Source organism: Pituophis catenifer, unplaced genomic scaffold (assembly GCF_029215685.1).
Source record: "Pituophis catenifer annectens isolate HBS135680 unplaced genomic scaffold, rPitCat1.0.hap2 SCAF_1, whole genome shotgun sequence".
Lineage (NCBI taxonomy): Eukaryota > Metazoa > Chordata > Lepidosauria > Squamata > Colubridae > Pituophis > Pituophis catenifer.
The window spans coordinates 54,664,491-54,686,853 of record NW_027256881.1 but is presented as its reverse complement, the minus strand read 5'-3'; the positions used below and the strand labels follow the sequence as shown (position 1 = coordinate 54,686,853).

The 22,363-nt window shown below is 41.6% G+C and overlaps 1 protein-coding gene across 1 annotated transcript in view; it reads right to left on the bottom strand.

The window, feature by feature from the left end:
* The window catches only part of ALK (ALK receptor tyrosine kinase), a 650,975-nt gene that overhangs the window by 128,611 nt on the left and 500,001 nt on the right, over positions 1-22,363 (bottom strand). The window contains exon 6 of the mRNA XM_070957560.1: positions 6,739-6,870. Coding sequence (XP_070813661.1) covers positions 6,739-6,870 — 132 coding nt within the window. The remainder of the gene's footprint in view (positions 1-6,738; positions 6,871-22,363) is intronic.

The window sequence follows — 22,363 nt, the reverse complement described above, 5'->3', positions numbered from 1 at the left end:
TAGATTAGCAATACACTTCCAAATGCAAGCCAAACAAAACATACACTCATCCATCTATCCCAACTTCTCAGGGCAAAGCTTAATAAATAGGTGTCATATAGTTTAAGCTAGACTTTTGTTACTGCTGAGCCATAGACACAAATCTCTTGAACAATTGTTCAGCAGAGGCAAGTAATCTGCATATATAAAGACATATACATACACATGATCTTCGTCATAAAACTAAATGAAGATATCAATCGTGTTAAACACTCCCAGGAGCACAGAACCCCAGGAAATGGCAGATATTTATGATTTGGAGCATGATTGTTTTCACTGCTGTACACTAACCTGAACATTTTTTAAAGCAAATAAATAATCACAGTTAAACCATCATTTGCGGTGATGACAGTGAATACTAATCCAACTATTTTATAGTAAAAACATAGGAAGTGACTTTACACTAAATCTCTCTAGTGCTGATTGGTTTTCAAGTTGCAGTTTTCCAGCCCGCCTTACTGTACCTATTTACAGGGGTGAAATCCAGCAGGTTCTAACAGGTTCTGGAGAACCGGTAGCGGAAATTGTGATCAGTTCAGAGAACCGGTAGCGGAAATTTTGAATAGTTCAGAGAACTGGCAAATACCACCTCTGGCTGGCCCCAGAGTGGGGAGGGAATGGAGATTTTGCAGTATCCTTCCCTTGCCACGCCCACCAAGCCACGCCAACAGAACCGGTAGTAAAAAAAATTGGATTTCACCATGGCTATATTACTATACTTCTTTTCATCAGTACTGAACGTGATGATCATACAAACTTACTCTGTGATACCAAGTGTTGTTCTTCAAGAGGTACCATGACATTGGCTGTATGATATGCTCTGCAACTGACTGAGGTCATGTAGCCAGCAGACAAAAGGGGGGACTGCTCATTTATGACAGAGACAACGTGAGGATTACATCCCCTCTACCCTTTTCTGCCCCCTTTGGGGCTATGTTTTGGAAAAATTCAGAAAAATATTTGATTATAAAATTCTACCAATTTCTCCCTTTTAAACAGAATGCCACATTCATTGTTCTTTAATTGGATTCCATTCTTCAAATCAGCAGGAGACTCTGATGCAGCCTCAGGCTAAATCAGAATAGACTGTCAAGCTAGATGCACCTTGAATTCTTCTTGAAACAGCCCTGCTTGCCATTCAGTTTAATTCACTTTGTTGCCAAAGTATAGTATATAGAATGGTGTAATGAAGTAGAACATTTGAGGGAAATGTCTAAGCATTAAATACTGCCTAGGGTCTAGAATATCGGGGAAAATGACAGGGAAACTGAGTGTTGAACTATAAATGAAGATGTATTAGCAGCGCGACTGCTAGCCCAGACTTCTGTTTCTCATAAATGTAACTTTATGAAACTCTGATTGTTTGGTGCTAAGAAAACACAGACTTCTTCATTTACTGTAATGTTTCCTGTATGTAGTGAACTACTGACAACCATTTACCCCAGTTCCATGGCAAGATTTAACATATCTAACTTGTGTGTTAGGCAAAATTGCCATGATTATTTTTCAGTTTGCACAGATCAGACTTTAATAAGTGTAATTGAAAGGAGAAAAAAAAAACGCACTGTAAGCCGCCCTGAGTCTCCGGAGAAGGGCGGCATATAAATCAAATTAAAAAAAAAAAAAAAAAAATTAAAAAAAAAAGATTTGCACAGATCTCATGTGCTCCAAGTATCTTTCTGAGGTTCTCATTTGTAGATTTAGGTGGCTTCATATACCGAAGCAGACCTGTCAAATGCATTATGATAAACCAAACGCCGTGGATATAATATACCTTCTCAGACAAGAATTAAGTTCTCCTTGCCAGTATATTGTTAAATTCATTCTGGAATATGGTGAATAACATTTTAATCAATAAACCCACCACGAATCTATTGAATCATAACTGATGGCTCTTCACTCCTTGCTTTTTTTTTTTTTAGTTAAAAGGTTTCTATATAATTTTAAATAAAAAAGAGATTGTTGTTATATAATAATACAACATATTTCTCCTCAAAAAACTATAATTGGATAGTAATTTAAAATATTCCTCAGTAACGTAATGATTAAAATGAGCAACTCTTTCTCATTTGCCCTTTCTCCATAGTCTCCAAACAGCTGCATATGATTCTTCTTGAAATTTATCCACATAAAACCTTTTTAGTTAGGTTAAGCCAATGTCATTCAATGAGTTTCATGAATGAGTGGAAATGTCAATCTACTTCCCCTTGACCGTCTGTCAGGTTTCGATGCTATCTCAAAATAAATGAATTTCCAAACTGCCGATCTTTGAGGAAATTTTCTCTTTATTGAGCATAGTGATCTGTCCCTGGCTCTTTCGCAGTCAGCACTGACCTTTGTCCCCCAAGCCCTTCCTTTCAGATCCCCAATTCTCTGCGTCTCATTGGCTATCTTCCAAGCCACTTTCGTCATCCCATCTCCGTCAGATCACAGGAATGTCCCTCCTCCTCCCATCTCCGAGGAAACAGAATCTTCAAAGGAATTAAGTAGGCAAAGGTTCAAGCTTCTCCTCTCTTTTCATATGTCAGCACTGGAATGCTGACAATTACATTGTAACAATCATTGACTATCAAGCTCTATGTAATCATAGAGCTAGGGGCTTCCTGGCTATATTTGAATATTATACCATCATTTTTCCCTTCCTATCCCCCCTGCCATAGCCAATGACTGCAAATATACATGTCTAATAGCAGAATAACAGAATAATAATGTTGGAAGGGACCTTGGAGGTATTCTAGTCCAAATCCCTGCTCAAGAAGAAGACCCTATATCATTTCAGATAAAATGGTTGCCCAATCTCTTCTTAACAACCTCCAGTGATGGAGCATCCACAACTTCTGTAGGTAAGTCATTTCACCAATTTAATTGTCCTAACTATCAGGAAATTTCTCCTTAGTTCTAGATTGCTTCTCTCCTTGATTAGTTTCCACCCACTGCTTCTTGTCCTGCCTTCAGATGCTTTGGAGAATAGGTTGACCCCTTCTTTTTTGTGGTAGCTCCTTAGACATTGAAACTCTGCTATCATGTCACCCCTATTCCTTTTTTCATTAAACTAAACATACCCAATTCCTGCAACTGTTCTTTGTATATCCTAGTCTCCTAATCATCTTTGTTGCTCTTCTCTGCACTCTTTCTAGAGTCTCAACATCATATATATATATATATATATATATATATATATATATATATGTATGTATGTATGTATGTATGTATGTATGTATAGTTAATATTTCGGGTTTCTTCCCATGTAATTGTGGATATATCCCTAAAAGGGTAGAAGCGACGTTTCGACAGAATCTCATCTGCCATCATCAGGCTTATGTGAGGAGTCTTTTGCAGTAACTGCCATTACTATTTCAAATCTGGTGCTGGTAGTCTGGCATCAAGAAACACAAAAACTCAATACAAAAGCAAGAACACACATCATCATTAGTTCAACACAAACATACAACAGGACACAATATTAATTTTAATAACACAAAAACAGTTGCAAAAATAGAACATCTCAATGGCAGAATAATCAGAGAAGCAATTGAAATAGAAAAAAGACCATATTGCATGAATAAACGGGATGACACTTCACGTCTGCCTACTATTTAGAAACCTGCTCTCATAGATAGACGAATCTTAACACCAAATATAAAACATAGATCAAACATTAATCAAAAAACAAATCGCAACCAAATCATATTCAAACCAGCCACAAAGATGAAGCCCTGCCACCTAGTGGAGAAAAACCGACCATACACCCGAAGCCAAGCCAATAAACACATACTGGGACTCCCAACCAATCAGAATGAAAAGGTGGAGCCATCCCAGACTACCAGCACCAGATTTGAAATAGTAACGGCAGTTACTGCAAAAGACTCCTCACATAAGCCTGATGATGGCAGATGAGATTCTGTCGAAACGTCGCTTCTATATTTTAGGGATATATCCACAATTACACGGGAAGAAACCCGAAATATTAACTATACACACATATATACCCGTGAAAACTTACATAGACAAATATATATATACATATATACATATATATATATAGATAGATATATAGATATATAGATATATAGATATATTAGATATAGATATAGATATATAATATATAGATATATAGATATTATATATATATATATATATATATATATATATATATATATATATATATATATATATATATTCATGACGATCAAAACTGGATGCAATATTCCAAGCCTGATCTTACAAGGCATTATATAGTAGTATTAACACTTCATGTGATCTTGATTCTATCCCTCTGTCAATGCAGCCTAGGGCTGTGTTGGCTTTTTTTTGGCAGTGCAGCACTCTGCTGGCTCATATTTAAATGATTTCTCACTAGGACTCCAAGACTCTCACAGTTACTACTATTGATCAAGGTACTAACTATTCCATACTTGTGCATTTGTTTTTTCTTGCCTAAATGTAGAACCTTACTTTTCTCATCATTGAATTTCATTTTGTTAATTAGGACCAAGTGTTCCTAGATCCTTCTGTACCTTAAGTCTAACTTCAAGATCCTTCTGTACCTTAAGTCTAACTACTGGAGTGTTGGCTATTCCTGCCAGCTTGGTGTCGCCTACAAATTTGATGAGTTCTGTTTCTAAATCACTGATGAAGATATTGAAAAATACTGGTTCTAAGACAGAGACTTGGGATACCCCTCTGTATACTTATTATGTGTGGGTAATCTATAGTTAGATACACAGTCTAAGACTAATAGAAACTTAATAATTCAAGTTATTATTATTATTATAAATTTGTATGCCACCTAACTCCTGATGACTCTGGATACCATGTGCATGCTTGCCATTGTAAAATAATTGCAAACACCTAATCTCATCTTCTATGCATACCAAGATGTAATTATCTCTCTGAAGATTGAAAAACAATAGACTGGAATCAAATTTTCCAACATCATTATAGCTTCTATAATGATATATCATTCTATTCATATAAATATTTACACCCCTTATTTCTATTTGAAAGTATGATCAAGTTGACTAACAATACTCCAACAATTCAAAACCAAGATCAAATAGAATTAAAACTTAGTAACCATATATTAAGATTAACTTCATAGTAACAAGAATAGGTTGCTCTGTTCAGAATATAATTTCTATACCTTTTTCCTTTTTGTATTGCTGTGTTTATTTGTTTTGAGGTTCTGTTGACTTCTTAATGCTGTTGTATGTATTTGTATATGTTGATTAGTTTCCCTCAATAAAATATATTAAAATGGAGCAAACTGCTTTCCTTAGCTGTTAATACACAAGACCTGTCTTTTGCACTGTTGGAACACTGTTTTGGTATGAAATGAGGCTATCTAGTAAGTCAAAGTGGTATTTCTATAGGGAGAAAGAATATATTCAGCATGCCTAGCCGTTCAGAAATGACTGTGCAGGTAACTTCTCAATTTATAGACAGCTATAGTTAGTAGTTTATGAAGGAAGAGTGCTGTAACATTATAAAAATTACCTCCTACTGTTTCCTTTGTGGGTAATTTGGGCTGAATCACACCTACCAGCACATTTCAAATAAACTGCCCCCTTTTCATCACAAAAAAAACCCTCAATAGAATTCTCAAGACATTACAGTTACTCGCTCATGTTTCATCTAAAATGCATGTAACTAATTTCCTTTCTCAACAAGAGGATGTGTGGGGAAAAGTCATTCTCTAATCTTATTTCACACACTTCTGCCTCCCACATATAGTAAGAAACTAAATCATCATGATTCACTCTGCTTCAGAGACATAATTCAGGATTTATGTAATAACTGATGTCTGCTTATCCTTCCTGCCTTTTTTTCCTTCTCCTGTTGTTACTTTATAAATTTAAACTTTATAAATTCCATGTTGGTTCCATTTTAAGCCTTCAGACATCTCTTGTTACTTAACAATATTTTAAAATCAAAATATCCTGATGCTTATATTCCTTTCCTATGCTTCTTATGAACACAATGGAAGTGGACTGCTTTGTGTGTTCTACCCTATCCTTGTCTTCAGGTTTGGCTCAGTTGCCTTCTCCTATTTAAAGTCTATTAAATAGACCTTAACTATATACTGAAGCTGAAGCTCAAATACTTTGGCCACCAAATGAGAAGAGAGGACTCACTGGAAAAGATCCTGTTAGGAAAGGTTGAAGACAAAAGGAAAAGGGGATGGAGGAGAATGAGATGGTTAGATAATGTCTTTGGGCAGACTCAGGAGACAGTGGAGGACGGGGGGGGGGGAACAGGGTTGCTATGGTCCATGGGGTTACAAAGAATTAGACATGACATAGAGACTGAACAACCACCACCAAAAAGTGTTCTGTATATTATTTAGAATATGGGCTTCCCCATCTTGGTGGGCTCCTCCTTGGTGCCTCCTCCTGACTACAGATTAGATGCTGTAGTCATCTAATCTGGGAGAACAGGGAGAACCTATACTAGAGATCTAAGTTCCTTACAACTTCTGTGTTTTATGGGAAGTGAGATGGGCGCAGCATTTGCAGTTTCCTTCTTTGGTCAGAAAAATTAAAAAAATCTGTTTTTTTGCTAGGAGACTGAAGTGGCTCCCCAATGCATATTTAGTGTTGAGTTCAAAGAACCAATTTAGGTTCCTTTGCAGAACTGGGATAATTTTCATGGCTGTAGAGCAAGGCAGTGTTCTGAAATTTTAGAGCTGATTTGACTTACTGCATATCTGTCCTTCATCTTCTCCATCTGCACAATCTTTGATGAAGTCACACACCCGTCTCAGCTTGATCACTGTTCCATTCCAGCAGCTGAAATAACTCTGAAGAGCCATTTTAGAGACAGATGGAGGTCCTATGAAAAAGGAAGAAGAATATTATTTAAATCTCTTCATCAGAGTTTGTACAGTATACTTAGCTAGCTTTCATTCCCCACCAAAGGATCATAATCATCATCACAACTCAAAGGCAACTATTCCACTAAGGATCACAAAGCTTGACTACTGGTTGATACAGAGTGATTCACAGTTGAAACGTCTCTCACTGTATTCATGATATGAGATTAATTTTTTTTGCTTCACATTTCCATGGGAATAATCTAGGTATCTTTCCTTTCCTTTCCTTTCCTTTCCTTTCCTTTCCTTTCCTTTCCTTTCCTTTCCTTTCCTTTCCTTTCCTTTCCTTTCCTTTCCTTTCCCTTTTTCTTCCCTTCCCTCCCCTTCCCTTTGCTTTTTCCCTCATAGCAAAAATGAAATAAATTCTACTCCAGCACTCCCTGAATCTGGGGTGTGAACGTGTGTGGCTAGGGAAATCAGCTCCATCTCCTTTGAGAGCCAGATCAATCTTACAAAATAAAACAGAATCAAATTTTATTAAAAAGAAAAGAGGAAAAATGTAGTTCCTTTTTAGCTTTAAGTATCCCTTCAGTGTCAAGGGAAGTAAAAAGTATTTTTTTTTTTAGATCAGAAATCTGAGCCTCTGAGCAGATGCATTATATTATTGATTGCCCCCTAACTTAAAGGAACTCTGCTAAAGAGGTTCCAAGATGCATAAAAATACCACAATTTACTGAGCATGTACAGAGAACATAAATACCAGAGACACAATACATAAATATTACGTACCAGAAGCACAGAATAAATTAAATTTAGCACATTTCTTAGGTAAATTTTCCCTATTTCTCTAAAGACCAAACTAGCCTTGGAACAGATGTTATTTCTCTGTTAATTTGTTACTAGAAAATCCTGTTTCCTACAAATACCAATTTAAATCTGAGACTGAAGGGAAATGGCAAATCCCATTCTTTCCAACCTCTTATTCAACATCTGCCTGATTTTAAATACAGAAAACCTTTTTCTCTACAATAAAGGAAGGCTTTGGGAGAATTGCCTTGTGGCCCCTACGTGCTCCTGCTTGGAGCTAAGAAAAGATGCTGATCTGAACATCTTGAAAGAGCAGCTTGCTTTCTGGAATATTTTCAAGGCAAGATGGCTTCACAACACTAATAGATTTGCCTTTGAAAGTTAAAGAGCCATCTTATTGAACTTATTTCCTAAATAATTTTGTTAAATTGAAATCTACCTGATTAGAGACTTTCTCATTTTGCCTTGTACGAGGTTTTTTTCTGTTAACATTTAGTCAGCCTGGCTTTCCAATCCCCCTGTATTTTTTCCTCCTTTTCTCCTGCTAAATTCTTGACTCTCAAAAACTAAGGCATGTGTGTGCACTAATATTCCCATCTTCACTTAACCAAAATTGTCTCACTGAGACAATGGAAAAGGGAAAGGCATTGTCTCACTGAGACAATGGAAAGGTTTTATGGCATTGGATTTGCCTTCTTCCTTAAAACCTGTGGTGTATATGAGATTTTACTGTTGGGTCTCAAAGTTACTGGCAACAAAGCAAACCTCGTGGTTTACAAATGGTCAAAAATTTTGAAAGATGAAGCGAGGGAAGAAACAACTCCAAACAAACAAACAAACTTCCCTTTCATATTGACTGGTATTTATGAACTGCACTCTAGACAAGTCCCCATTTTTACCTAACTTTGGGAAATGCATATCCTGCAATGTATATATATTTTCTCTTGAGATGTCTTGCTGTTGCCCTTAGGACTTTCTCCACCATGGGGAAAAGGTTAACTAAATTGTTGTCAGAATGGTAGCTTTCCTTTTATTTTTATAGCATCCAATGTTGGCCTCAAGGCAAGTAAAGGCTGTGAGGCTTTGTTCCTTGGTGGAAAGACATGTAATAGAAGTGATGTGGAATAGAGACCAGACAGAGATTAACAATGATGATACTGATTTCATGGAGGCATCATTTTCTACTGACTCAAGAATGAATGCATAGGATTTCAGATTAGCAATAAAAAAAGCCCAAACAGTTTAAGAGAAAAAGCTGATATTACTGAGATCAAACACATAAACAGGGAAGGAACCTAACATGTTCATTCCATAGGTAAAATTTATTTCTCAGCTTGATTACATTTGTATAAAGTAGAAAACTCTCATTGGTACCACTGTCATTGATTTGTAGATTTGTATTCTGTTTCCCCTCCAAAAACTCAAGAAGGAACATCATTACCAGAGGTGGGTTTCAGCAGGTTCTGACCAGTTCTGGAGAACCGGTAGTGGAAATTTTGAGTAGTTCAGAGAACCGGTAAATGCCACCTCTGTCTGACCCCGCCCCCATCTATTCTTTGCCTCCCCAGTCCCAGCTGAATATGAGGAAATGGGGATTATGCAGTAACCTTCCCCTGGAGTGGGGTGGAAATGGAGATTTTACACTATCCTCCCCCTGCCATGCCCAAGCCACACCCACCAAGCCATGCCACGCCCTCCAAGCCACACCCACAGAACTGGTAGTAAAAATTTTTTGAAACCCACCACTGATCATTACATATTTGTTGTTGTAAAACAGTTGCACATTCAGATCATAGTTAAATCAGTAGGAATAAATGTTATTTCTGTGAACCTGTCTGACTCTGATAGTAGATAAGGTTTCAATTCAATTTCCTTTTGCTGATTGATTTATTGATTATCTACTATCTGCCAGCGGGCCTGGGTACCCAGAGTGGGAGGGAGCCCATTAAATGGCTCATGTCATCTGCTGTTGCTGGGGCGGGGGTGTGATTTTTATTATATTATACTATATTAATTTATTTGATTCTTTTTTATTTGTTGTATTGTTTTAAATGTGGTTTTATATTCTGTAAGCTGCCTTGAGTTGCCATGGGCGAATAGGCAGCTATATAAATTCAATTAAATAAGTAAATAAGTAAGTAAGTAAGTAAGTAAGTAAGTAAGTAAGTAAGTCTCATTTTCCACTCCCAATCTTCCTATTTTGCTTGATGTTGACATGGAGAGTGAACAATGGAGAAATGCCACCATCATGATTTATGCTTCATGTCTTTTATTTTCCCTTGCTTTGTGAGAGTTCAGTCACCTGGAAGAGTCTGCAACACATGTTTTGATAGCCTGGTTTGTGTAGATCAGGGACAAGCAATGTCATGCCATCCAGATATTTTGAATTTCAGCTTAATTAGCCTGGCACAACTAACCAACTTTGGCTGATGCTGAAAACGGAGCAGGGCCAAAGCTAGAGAATATTTTGGCTGTGGGCTAGACTGGGAACTTCGGGTAAAAATACAGAAGGCAAACTGCTTCCAAATTGTCGCCGTGTTCATGAAATCATCAGGACTGAAGGGAAACTTTCCCATTTGTCCTCCCCACTGGCTATGTCAAGAATAAAGGACTGTGAAGCTATAGCCCACAACATCTGGAGGATACTGGGTTATTCATTCTAGTACAATTGACTGATAACTGATGGCTGCTGGTCTTGCCTCACAAAAAGCAGTTTGGATGTGCTCTACAAATCAGTGCCCTTTCCCAGATATTCAGTTAAGAGTTAGCTGTTTTAACTTTTTCCGCTTGTTGCAATAATCAGGGGGATAAGGGGGATGTGTTTTGCTCTTGAACTTGACAGTTTGATTATGCATTTCTTTCCCGCTGTCATAATACTTGCATTATGAAGGGAACTCATTCTTTTAGAAAATAAGCGTGTTTTCTTTCCTTGTTAATTTGGATGAATTGAGTTCAGACCACAATGTAGTAGCGACTCTTTATGTTAGTTGCTTAAGAACTTTTGAAACTAATAGCACTGCAAAATAAAATAAAACAAAAACTGGAAATGTCAAAAGTGAACTATGGATTCTGTGGAGGTATAAAAGTAAAAACTGTCCAATAATTTTTATAGCTTTAATTTTACTTGTTTATTCCAGCTTTTTCTCTGTGTGTAGTTATGATCTCTCAGAAGACAGCAAATAAAATCTGGACTTTTTGATAGATTTAGTCTAGCTCTTCTCCAAAGCTTTAGCACATTACTGCAAGTGCTTGGTTTTCAGAAAACTAAAAGAAATGCAACCTTTCTGATTGTTGTAAACAGCACAGAACAGAGCAAAGGCAAATGATAAAATTATCTCTTGAAATGGTATAGAATATGAGATATGAGTTCACATCTGCATGCTCATCCCTCCATTTGTCTACCTTTAATTATTTTATTGCTGAGTTCTTTTTATGTTAGAATGAGCTATCATTTCTCTCTCGTATGACAGAAAGGTATTCTCTAATAGAGTAGATATCAAGGGTCAGGAGGGGTCATTTAATGTGCAGACTAAACAACTCTTCCACCTATGTAATGCAATTGAAGCTCAGAATGTCTGAACAGTCATTTTTAATGCCACATTGGATACAGCCCTGGGTGTAGGCACTCAATTTTCTTTGCAATAGTACAGATGTGATTTGTCATTACCTTCTTTAGGCATGACTTTGCAGATTCTCGACATAGCCAACAATTCTGTAATTCCCAGGTTATCCTTTATTCAAATGCTAATTGATCCTTGAAATAATAGAAAATACTTGTAGCGCAGGTTTTAGATTTTGGCAGTGGTTTGCTTTCCAAGCTTGTTTCAAATTAGTTTCTGAACATTTCATTACCAGACTAGGTAACATCATCAAAGATGATAGATCAGAGGTGTCAAACCTGATTTCATTAAGGGCCGCATCAGGGTTGTGCTTGACCTCAGGGCATGGCCAGGGTGGGCGTGGCCAGCTTGACGTCACTCTTGTTGCGGGTGTCTGTGGTGGCCTGAGCGCTCTGCCAGCGAAAATGGGCTCTCAAGCTCTGTTTTCGGCTGTGATGGTCTCCTGCAACCTCCTGCCAGCAAAAACAGAGCTTGGGAGGGCTGCTCCATTTTTGCTGGCAAAGGCACCATGGGCTGATCCTTCACTGTTTACAGGGTGACTCTACGGGCCAGATATAAGCACCCCACAGGCCAGATCTGGCCCCCAGGCCTTGAGTTTGACACCTCTGTGATAGATGATGTTACATAGTCTGGTAACAAAACGTTCAGAAATTAAATTGAAACAAGCTTGAAGAGAAAACTACTGCCAAAAGCTAATTGACCCTGCTTAACTGGGGAAATTAAATATTATCTTTAGGGTGGATGGTTAATACTAAAAAACAAAAAAAATTTATGGAAAAACTTTGTACAGACAGCTCTTCTTAGTTTCTTTGAATTAAATCATTTGGTGAATTATATATGAAGTAGTATGATCATTTGTTCTATGAAACCAGGTTTTATATGATCCATTCATAGCTGCAACTCATTATTTGATGTTCCACAATTAATATGCTAACTTTAATTTTAGGTCAATGGTCAAACAGGCAAGGGAAATTTTGGCTTGTGATACCTATTGACTCTTCATTGACTACATGATATGTTTTCATCTCTGCTTAACTGCCATATAGCAACACTAACTAAATTTAGTATCCATAGAGACCTGAGGCAAATTTGTGTGATTAAACCACATTGTTTGATTTTACTTTCATGTTACTGCATCTTAACAAGTCCTTATTTACTTAGGTATACCTTAAAGGTTTTTCAGGCAGGCTGAGTCCCCAAAGAGAAGATACATGCATTGCACAAATAGTGAGAGATTTTATAAAAAATGAATTCATATTTTACATTCCATACTGCCATCCCAGGAGTAGTTTTCATTTTGACTTTTTCAAAACTAATTATGTGGTGTACCAACAGATATATGAGATTATATTAAGTAACTAACTATACGTGTGTATTACAAACTTTGCTAATCTAACCATTTTTTAAAAACTACATGGGATGAATGATTCTGTGTCATTGGGAAGAAAAATATGCAATTGGATTTGAATAATAAGGGACAGGAGCGAGTGAAAGAAAAAATCTATTAGATTAACCAGTAGTAAGAATTTTATTTTTCTCTCATGTTCTTCTTCCTTCTCTTTTCAAAATATGGGAGAAATGTTAGTCTTCTATAATAATATAATTAAATGGATTGGGAAATGTCCCCAAAGGACATTTAAGGACTGTGACATCAGGTTTCCACATGTTTTTTTTTTAAAGCAATAATGTTTGTTTATCAGCAAAAGTGCAGTGTTTGCTGAATATTAAAGAAGCAATTTTAAAGGAATAAGGAATGAGAAAAAACAATTGATGCAGAAATTCTCATTGGGTGAAATGCTTATTTTGTCACAACTATCTATCTATCTTATCAATTCTCAGATAAATAACTTAAATATTTCTTCCTTAGAACATTGTCTAACTGAATAGGCAAACATGCTGAAATGCAATTAGTTTATTGGTGTTATGTCTCTTCATGGGACAGAGGGACAAATTAAAATATCAAGCTTCAGAGTTCACTGTGATTTTAAAAAAGCCACTGGTTTGTTATAGACTTTCAGTCTGGTGAAGCAACAAAATCATCTGAAATTTTATGAGTCAGAGCTAGAAGATTATGATAATAGAATATTCAAGCAGATCTGAAAGCACAGATATCCATTTCCCCAGACAAATGATAAGCCATATTTAAACCAAATAAATCCTATAAAAACAACTGGGAGTGTTTAATTTTTAGGAGATAAGGGGAGATGGGACAATCTTCAAGTATCTGAAAGACTATATCCCACAGGAAGATCAAGGGCAGATAGTAAATTATAGAATAAAGATCTTTTAAATAAGCCGTTTCAGAAGAATGTTTTACAAAGTCTAACAGTAAAAGCATTTCAACAGTTGAACTAATTACCTCTAAGAAGATCTCTCTTATGGATTTTTCTGGAGTCCCTGATTGGACTCAATGGCATCGGTGATCCCAATGATATCTTTTTCTAAGTTAAATGCAGCAGAATGGAATTTCCTTCTGAGTAAATATCAGTGAGAACCTGTTTGGATGTCAGGGTTAAGATACCAGACTAGAAACTAAGTAGTAGTGTCATTTTAGGCATAAAACCAGCTGGGTCATCTTGGGCTGGTCTCTTTCTCTCTCAGCCGTAGGAAGAAGGCAATGGCAAACCACTTCTGAATCATGCCAAAAAAACTTCAGGGATTAATCCAGGAAGCCACTAAAAGTCAATATTGACTTGATGGTGTGTGTGACCACGCACACACAACATACACACATAGGAGCCATGGTGGCTCAGTGGTTAGAATGTAGTACTGCAAGCTACTTCTGCTGGCTGCCGGCTGCCTACCTTCAAATCTCACAAGGCTCAAGGTTGTCTCAGCCTTCCATGATCCTTCTGAGGTCGGTAAAATATCCTTCTGAGGTCTTATATGCAATGATCTCTGCGCATGCTCGAAGATGGCGGTGTCGGGTTAGCTCCCGATCTGACGATGAGGGCTGTTTGGTCTTTTCGGAGGGCGTAGGGTCGCTAAATCCATCTGCGACCTTGAGCCCCAGTGAGGAGAGCCCTTGCCCAACCTGGGGAGGATTCTTATTCCCTCCGTGACATCATGGTTGGAGCGAGGGGCTAGCGTTTTGGGAGAGGCCCTGGAAGCGCTGAGGATGCTGCGGAATGCCGTGGAGCGCCACAGAGTTGATAGCGGCGGCGAAGTTGTGGAACCACCCTGGGCACTGCGGAACTGCCTTGGAGCACCGCAAGGACATGGCGGTGATAGCGGCGCCGTAGACCATCATAGAGCGCCGAGAAGGCAATGGCGGTGGTGGTGGTGGCAGCAGCGGCAGCGGCAGCGGCGGGTAGCAGCGATGGTGGTGGCAGCTTGGCGTGGCCACAGGGAATCATCTGGCTGCGGTCCTTATTTTTCATCAAAGAAGAGGGGTTGGAGGGGGATGGTGATTCCGGCGGTAGTACAAACAGCCGTGGGGCGATGCCCCCCTCCTCCCCCCACACTCAAAGCAACAGAGCCAAGGCGGTGCTGGCGATGGAGGCTAGTTAGCGGCGTTGGTTGCCCCCCCCACAGATGCATCTGTTTATGGTGCTGGGGGGGGTGGCACTGGCGCCGTTGATGGCGTCTGCCGCAGAATACTGCAATGGTAGTTTGCTGAGGGTGAAGAGAAGAAGCTGAGGTGAGGAGGCCTGGACTCATAGATCGGCAGAGGAGGAGATGTTACCCTCCTCTGGGGATACTGTTTCCCCCCTCCCTCTCCCCGCCTTCCCCCCCTCCTTTATGGGGGGAGGGGTCTACGAACTGCTACACTCTGGAGACTTTGGACCCCTTACCATGTTCCACTCACGCCCTCGCTGGTAGGAGAGACTGAGTACCATGTGAGGGAGCTGAGGGATTCTCTATATCCCAACGGAGAGGACAGAACATTGTTCCCGATAACTTTCTGTAACAGGACCGGCCGTCGTGAGAGGATCATTGGCTATTAGCCTCCGTTGGAGAAAAAGAACATTGGACCTTCTCCCTGTCGTGAAAGGACAGTGGAGTCCAGCCCTATAAATGGATATTTTGTAACCTTTTATGCTCAGTTATCCCTTTGGACTATGATAGACTCCCGGACTGGCCTTCCTTGCCCATCTTTGGTTCAGTTGATGCTCCAAAAAACTGACCTTCTTGTGCTGCGAGACTCCCCCCTCTAGCAGGCCTGGCCCTCCACATTATCGAGGGCCTATCTTGATAATGGGCTTTGGAACCCCGAGAGATGGCATGCAGCGAAGAGGGGGTTGAGGGGTTTTTTATTGGGTTTTTTAAGGAAAATTTTAAGGGGACCCGGGAGGAGGGGAGAGGGTTGTAGAGATGAACCTGGGGGGGTTCATATAGCCACTGGGTGGGATGATGGGTCGCTTGGGCGCAGCAGAGGGATTACGGAAGAAAATTGGTCTGGGGAACAATGAGGTATCGGGAAGGGCAGTGTAATTGAAATAGTGAGTGGGAGGGGCAGATATGACGGGCGCAGGGGACCACATCATGTTCCGGTGGTGCGCATACGCTGTCTACGAGCGATTGCACACTCCGGCCCCCAATGCGCGACTCGGGTCCTGGGTTGCACAGAGCCTCAGGCCCTGGGTCTGCGGCTGATGTTATGTAATGCCAGGTCAGTTGTTAACAAAGCCCCCCTCGTTTGTGATCTTATTTTGGAGGGGGGTGCAGACCTGGCAGGTATTACAGAGACCTGGTTGGGCCACGAGGGCGGGGTTCCCCTCATTGAAATGTGTCCACCAGGTTTCTGTGCATTTCACCAGCCAAGGGCCCAGGGGAGGGGTGGGGGAGTGGCAGCGATTATTCGGGAAAGTCTTAGTCCGAGAGAAACCACTGTTCCTCAGATAGCCGGATGTAAGTCCCTCCTCGTGAAGTGGGGGCGTGGGAGGCAGATGGGTTTGCTGACTATGTACCTGGCTCCCTGCCACGTGGTGGCAACCCTGCCCGAGCTGCTCGACGTTATTGCCAGGGTGGCGGTTGATACCCCCAGACTTATTGTCATGGGGGATTTCAACCTGCCATCTGCAGGTGAGGCGTCAGAAGTGGCTCGGGAGTTCAGATAGCATTTAGTTGAATGAATGTATTATGTAGGGTTAAATTAATTGAGTTCTATGAAGGTATTAACGGTATATAGGGGGTGGAGGGGTTTAAGTTTTATAAGTTTTATAAAATGTATTTTTCAATTAGGATTTTATACTGTGGAAGTCCTGGGGGGGAAAGGGGAGGGTTAGGGAGGGCATGGGGGGTTTGGGGGGGGGAAATTGGGGAGAAAATGTATCTGTAAAACTTTTTAAATAAAAAAAAAAAAGAAGTGGCTCGGGAGTTCATGGCTTCCATGGCGGCCATGGACCTGACCCAGTTAGTTCAAGGCCCTACTCACACAGGGGGACACACTCTGGACTTGATTTTTGTCTCTGCTCAGTGGTTGAATGATCTTGGTAGCGGGGACTTAGACATTAAACCCTTGTCATGGACAGATCATTCTCTTCTTCGCTTGGACTTTCCTGCCGTTTTCCCCCGCCGCAGGGAGACGGAACCAGTTAAATGGTTCCATCCCAGGCGCCTGATGGATCCTGAAAGGTTCCTGATGGAGCTTGGGCCATTTCCTGAGACCTTGGCATATGACTCGACTGAAGACCTGGTGGCCACCTGGGAGAGGGTGGCTGCCGGGGCTTTGGACCGCGTCGTGCCTTTGCGGCCTCTGACCCGATGCTGACCTCAATTGGCTCCTTGGTTCTCCGAGGAGCTGAGAGAGATGAAGTGTCGGAAAAGATGCCTAGGGAGCATTTGGAGGACTAGTCAATCCTATTCCCACCGGACACTGGTGAGGTCTTATATCAAGACCTACCTAGTGGCGATAAAAGCGGCAAAATCTAATTATTTCTTCGCTCTTATCGCATCTGCAGAGAACCGCCCAGCCGCTTTGTTTAGGGTGACCCACTCCCTTCTTCGGGGGGGGAGTGCGGGAAGATCCCTTGCAGGGTCAAGCTGAGGATTTTGTGCAATTCCTGCATGATAAAGTCGCTCGGATTCGGGAAGGCTTGGACTCCGACTGGGTGAGTCCAGGGGAGGAGACGAGGGCAGGTCTTGAGAATATTATCTGGGAGGAGTTTGATCCTGTGGCTCCCAAGGATGTGGACAGGGTTCTGGGTAGGATTAGTGCCGCAACATGTTTATTGGATCCGTGTCCCTCCTGGTTGGTACTGGCCTCCCGGGAGGTTACACGAGGCTGGCTCCAGGGGATTACAAGTGCTTCTCTGAGTGAGGGTGCCTTTCCCGCTACCTTGAAAGAAGCAGTGGTGAGGCCCTCTCCTCAAGAAGCCTTCCCTGGACCTGGCTGAATTTGCCAACTACCATCTGGTCTCCAACCTTCATTTTGTGGCGAAGGTTGTTGAGAGTGTGGTGGCACGACAACTGCCTGGGCACCTGGATGAAGCTATCTATCTGGACCCGTACCAGTCGGGCTTCAGGCAGGGGTACAGCACAGAAACGGCATTGGTCGCGTTGGTGGATGATCTCCGGAGGGCTCGGGACAGGGGCTGCTCCTCTGTCCTGGTCCTGTTAGATCTCTCAGCGGCTTTTGATACCATCGACCATGGTATCATGCTGCAGCGGTTGAGGGGGTTAGGAATAGGGGGCACCATTTTGTGGTGGTTCTCCTCCTTCTCCTCCTTCCTGAGTGCCACAGGGGTCGGTCCTCTCGCCCCTTCTGTTCAACATTTATGTGAAGCTGCTGGGAGAGATCATCCGTGGTTTTGGGGTGAGAGTCCATCTGTACGCTGATGATACTCAGCTGTACATCTCCACCCCAGACCACTCCAACGATGCCCTTGATGTGATGTCTCACTTCCTGGAGGCCGTGCGGGTCTGGATGGGGAGAAATAGGCTCAGACTCAACCCCTCCAAGACCGAGTGGCTGTGGTTCCCAGAGCCGCGATATAGTCAGCTGGTACCATCACTGACTATTGGGGGTGAGTCTTTGCCCCCCACAGAGAGGCCCCACAATCTGGGCATCCTCCTGGACGCACGGCTGTCTTTAGAAGAACATATGACGGCCGTGGCCAGGGGGGCTTTTTATCAGGTTCACCTGATCCGCCAGTTGCGGCCCTTTCTGGATCGTGACGCCTTGCGCACAGTCACTCATGCCCTTGTCACCTTCCGACTGGACTACTGTAATGCTCTCTACATGGGGCTCCCCTTGAAAAGCACCCGGAGGCTCCACTGGTCCAGAATGCGGCCGCACGGGTGGTTTTGGGTGCAACTCGTTGTGCCCACATGACATCCTTCCTGCGCGAGCTGCACTGGCTCCCAGTGGTCTTCCGGGTGTGATTCAAGGTGTTGGTTACCACCTTTAAAGCGCTCCATGGCATTGGACCTGGGTACCTTTGAGACCGTCTTCTGCCAACAGTAGCCTCCCACCGGCCAGTCCGTTCCCACAGAGAGGGTCTCCTCAGAGTGCCATCGGCCAAATTATGTCGACTGGCGACACCCAGGGGGAGGGCCTTCTCTGTGGGAGCCCCTGCCCTTTGGAATGAACTCCCCCCAGAAATTCGCAAAATCTCTGATCTCCGTGTATTTCGCTGTGTCCTCAAAACCATGTTGTTCTGCCAGGCTGGCCTATCAATATAAAGATTTTAATTGGTTTTAAATTGGGTTTTTAAATTCGGGGTTTTATAAATTGGGCCTACTATTTAATAATTTTAATTATTTTTAAATATTGTCTGTCTTTGTGTTTTTAAATAAGCTGTACACCACCCTGAGTCCTTCGGGAGAAGGGCAGTATAGAAATAAAATAAATAAATAAATAATAATAAATAAATAAAATGAGGACCCAGATTGTTGGGGGCAAAATGCTGACTCTGTAAACTGCTTAGACAAGGCTGTAAAGCACCCTGTGAAGTGGTACATAAGTCTAAGTGCCATTGCTATTGCTATTGTGCTACCAATATATTACTCTGCCAGATTTAATATAGTATAGCCTTTATTGTCATTGTACATCATATATACAACAAAATTGGTTTAGCCTCTCTGGTGCAATCCATAACAGAAAATACAAAACAACGTAAATAGTATAGAGAATAATTCCTATAGAAGTAATTGGGAAAAAAACCCTAGTCATACATTTCCGTATGTGTGTGGAGTGATTGTGATTGTGTTTAAGAGTCTGACAGCTCATGGGTAGAAGTTGTTTTTAAACCTGTTTGTCCAGCTGAATATGTTTCGATGTCTTCTGCCCGATGGTAGAAGTGAAAAGAGACACTGGTCAGGGTGTGAATCATCCCTAAGTATCTTCCTTACTTTGCTGAAACAGCAAGACCTGGCAATGTCATCTAGTGGTGTTAGAGGGCAACTGATGGTTTCTTGTGCCAAATTGATCAATCTATGTAGTGCCTTCCGCAGCTGTTAGACAGCATACAATACTGTTATACAGTATGTTAGGACACTTTCTATCATAGACAGATAGAAAGAAGTCATCAGCCATTGTTCCACCTGATTTTTCTGCAGGACTCTAAGGAAATGAAGTCTCTGTTGAGCCTTACTAACCACCAGGGTGTTGTGACCTAGGCTCAATTAGGCATTACAAGACACAATTAGTCCCAAACAAAAACTATTTTATTATAACAGCTGAGAATTACTTCATTCCCAGTTTAGTCCAAATTAACTCCAAAACAAGTCCTTCAGAAAAAGGCCTTTGGGCTTATCACAAACCTTTATCTTCTTTGGCACCCTGCCAAAGGCCTTTCTTGGCAAAGCCCCACAAAGTTCAGAAACAAGAGATGCTGACTGGAAACAGATTTAGCAACCTTGCTTTCCTACAAAGAGCCCAAAAGCCTTTGCTGCTCTTTTAAGTCTTATGGGAGGGGCCAATCATCTTCCGGCCTTACTCCCAAGCCATCCTTTTTGCTTTAGCTGCTCTTGCCTTCTGACAGCTCTGTGCATGCGTGCACTAGGAACAGGTTCATCCTGTTCCTCTGCCTCTCTGCTGTCCAACTCTGGAGGCTCCGGAGTCTGCGCATCACTCCCAGATGGCCCTGGCCCCATCTCTGCCTCTGACACAGAGCCCTCGTTCAGGCCTTCCCCAGACTCCAGGACTGGCCCATGTTCCTCCCCAGCCTCCTCACTGTCTGACTCTGCTGCTAGCTCCGTGGGCTGCTGGCAGACCACAACACAGGGACATGTTGTTTTTCCAGCCGAGATCTTGACTAATGAGCACTCCCAAGAATTTAAAAGAGGAAACCCTCTACATACAGTCCCCCTTGATGTACACTGGGGCAGGTTCCTCTCTGTGCTTCTGGAAATCTAGCACCATCTCCTTTGTTTTGCTAGTATTTAGATGTAAGTTTTTTTTTTAACACTATATGGATACCTTCTGGACTTCTTCCCTATATGCTGATTCATCCCCTCCAGTTATAAACCCCAAAACCGTTGTATTGTGTGCAAACTTTATTATGGTGTTAGATGGATTTGAGATGCAGTCATATGTATATAGCGAGTACAGGAAGGGGCTAAGCATGCAACCCTGAGGGGACCCTGTACTGAGCTTCAGGGTGGAAGATGTCAGAGACCCAACCCTTACTGTTTGTGGACAGTCCATCAGGAAATCTTTGACCCAGTCATAAATGAGGGGAGGGAAATTCAGGTCAGTCAGCTTTTCAATGAGAATGCCTGGTAAGATGGTATTAAAGGCTGAGCTATAGTCTATAAAAAGCATTCTGACATAGTTCCCAGATTTCTCAAGGTGTCTCAATGCAGTATGTAAAGCAGTGGTGATGGCGTCTTCTGTCAACCTGTTGCTTCTATAAGCAAACTGGTGTTGATCAAGACAGGACCTGAAGTGTTGTAGAACCAGTCTCTCAAAGCACTTCATCACTATAGATGTCAGTGCAAAGGGTCTATAGTCATTCAGGCTGTTTATGGTTGCTTTCTTTGGAACTGGAATGATTGTGGCTGTTTTCAGGCAAGATGGAATTCTAGCCAATTGCAGGGAGATGTTAAAAATCCTTGTCAGGACCCCTGTTAATTGGTCAGTACAGGTTTTTACCACTTTCCCCAGCACTCCATCTGGATCTTGTTGGGATTTACGACCATCAGCACCGCTCTCACTTGATTTTCATGCAGGGTGAGTGGCTGGAGTTTAGAGGGCCTTTGAGCTAGAGCCACAGAGACAGGTCTTTTAACCTCAAAGAGGGTGAAGAAGCTATTCAGCTTCTCCACCAGCAGGGCATCAGCATTGGCTGTTTTCATTGTATTTCCCTTATAATTGGTTAGATGTTGCAACACCTGTCTTGGGTTATTATCTGCCAGATGCTTCTCTACTTTTTGTTTGTATTCCTGTTTAGCCGCCTTAATGCCTCTCCTCAAGTTTGCCCCGGCCGCATTGTATTTGTCTTTATTTCCTGCCTTGAAGGTGGAGTTTTGGGCTCTTTGAAGTGATTGTACCTCTGCTGATATCCAGGGTTTACGATTACTGTAAACTCTAACACACTTATTCACTGTTACATTATCTGTTGTGCATCTTTTAATGTAAGAGAGTACAGCATCAGTGAATTCTTGCAGCTCCAAATGTTCAAATATACTCCACTCAGTAGTCTCAATGCAGACTTGCAACTGGCAGAGTGCTTCCTCTGGCCAGATTTTAACAGTTTTCCTGACCAGCTGTATTCTTTTCCTTTGGGCACAATAGCAGAGAGATGTGGTCAGACGTACCCAGATGGGAGAGGGGGATTGCTCTATATGCCTGTCTTAAGTTTGAATACATATGGTCTATGTTGAGTTTGTGTTATAGCCATTAACTGAGGCGAGGATGTCAACGTAATATCGGTTTATTTCAGGCAACAGCAAAACATTAGAACACTGAATTGTCAGTCTATCTGACAGCTCACCTTTTTATACCCGGCAAACGGAACATCATTAACCGATCAGGAAACGAGTAACCTCCCATGCTTAACACCACCCCAACCCAATCAATCAGGTGCAGGCATTTCCATCGCTATGGTAACGCGCCGACACAACACCTCTTTTCCCCTGGATGGCACATGCGTAGTCTGCAAGGTACGCCAGACACCTGTGTATTCACCCCAAATGTTGC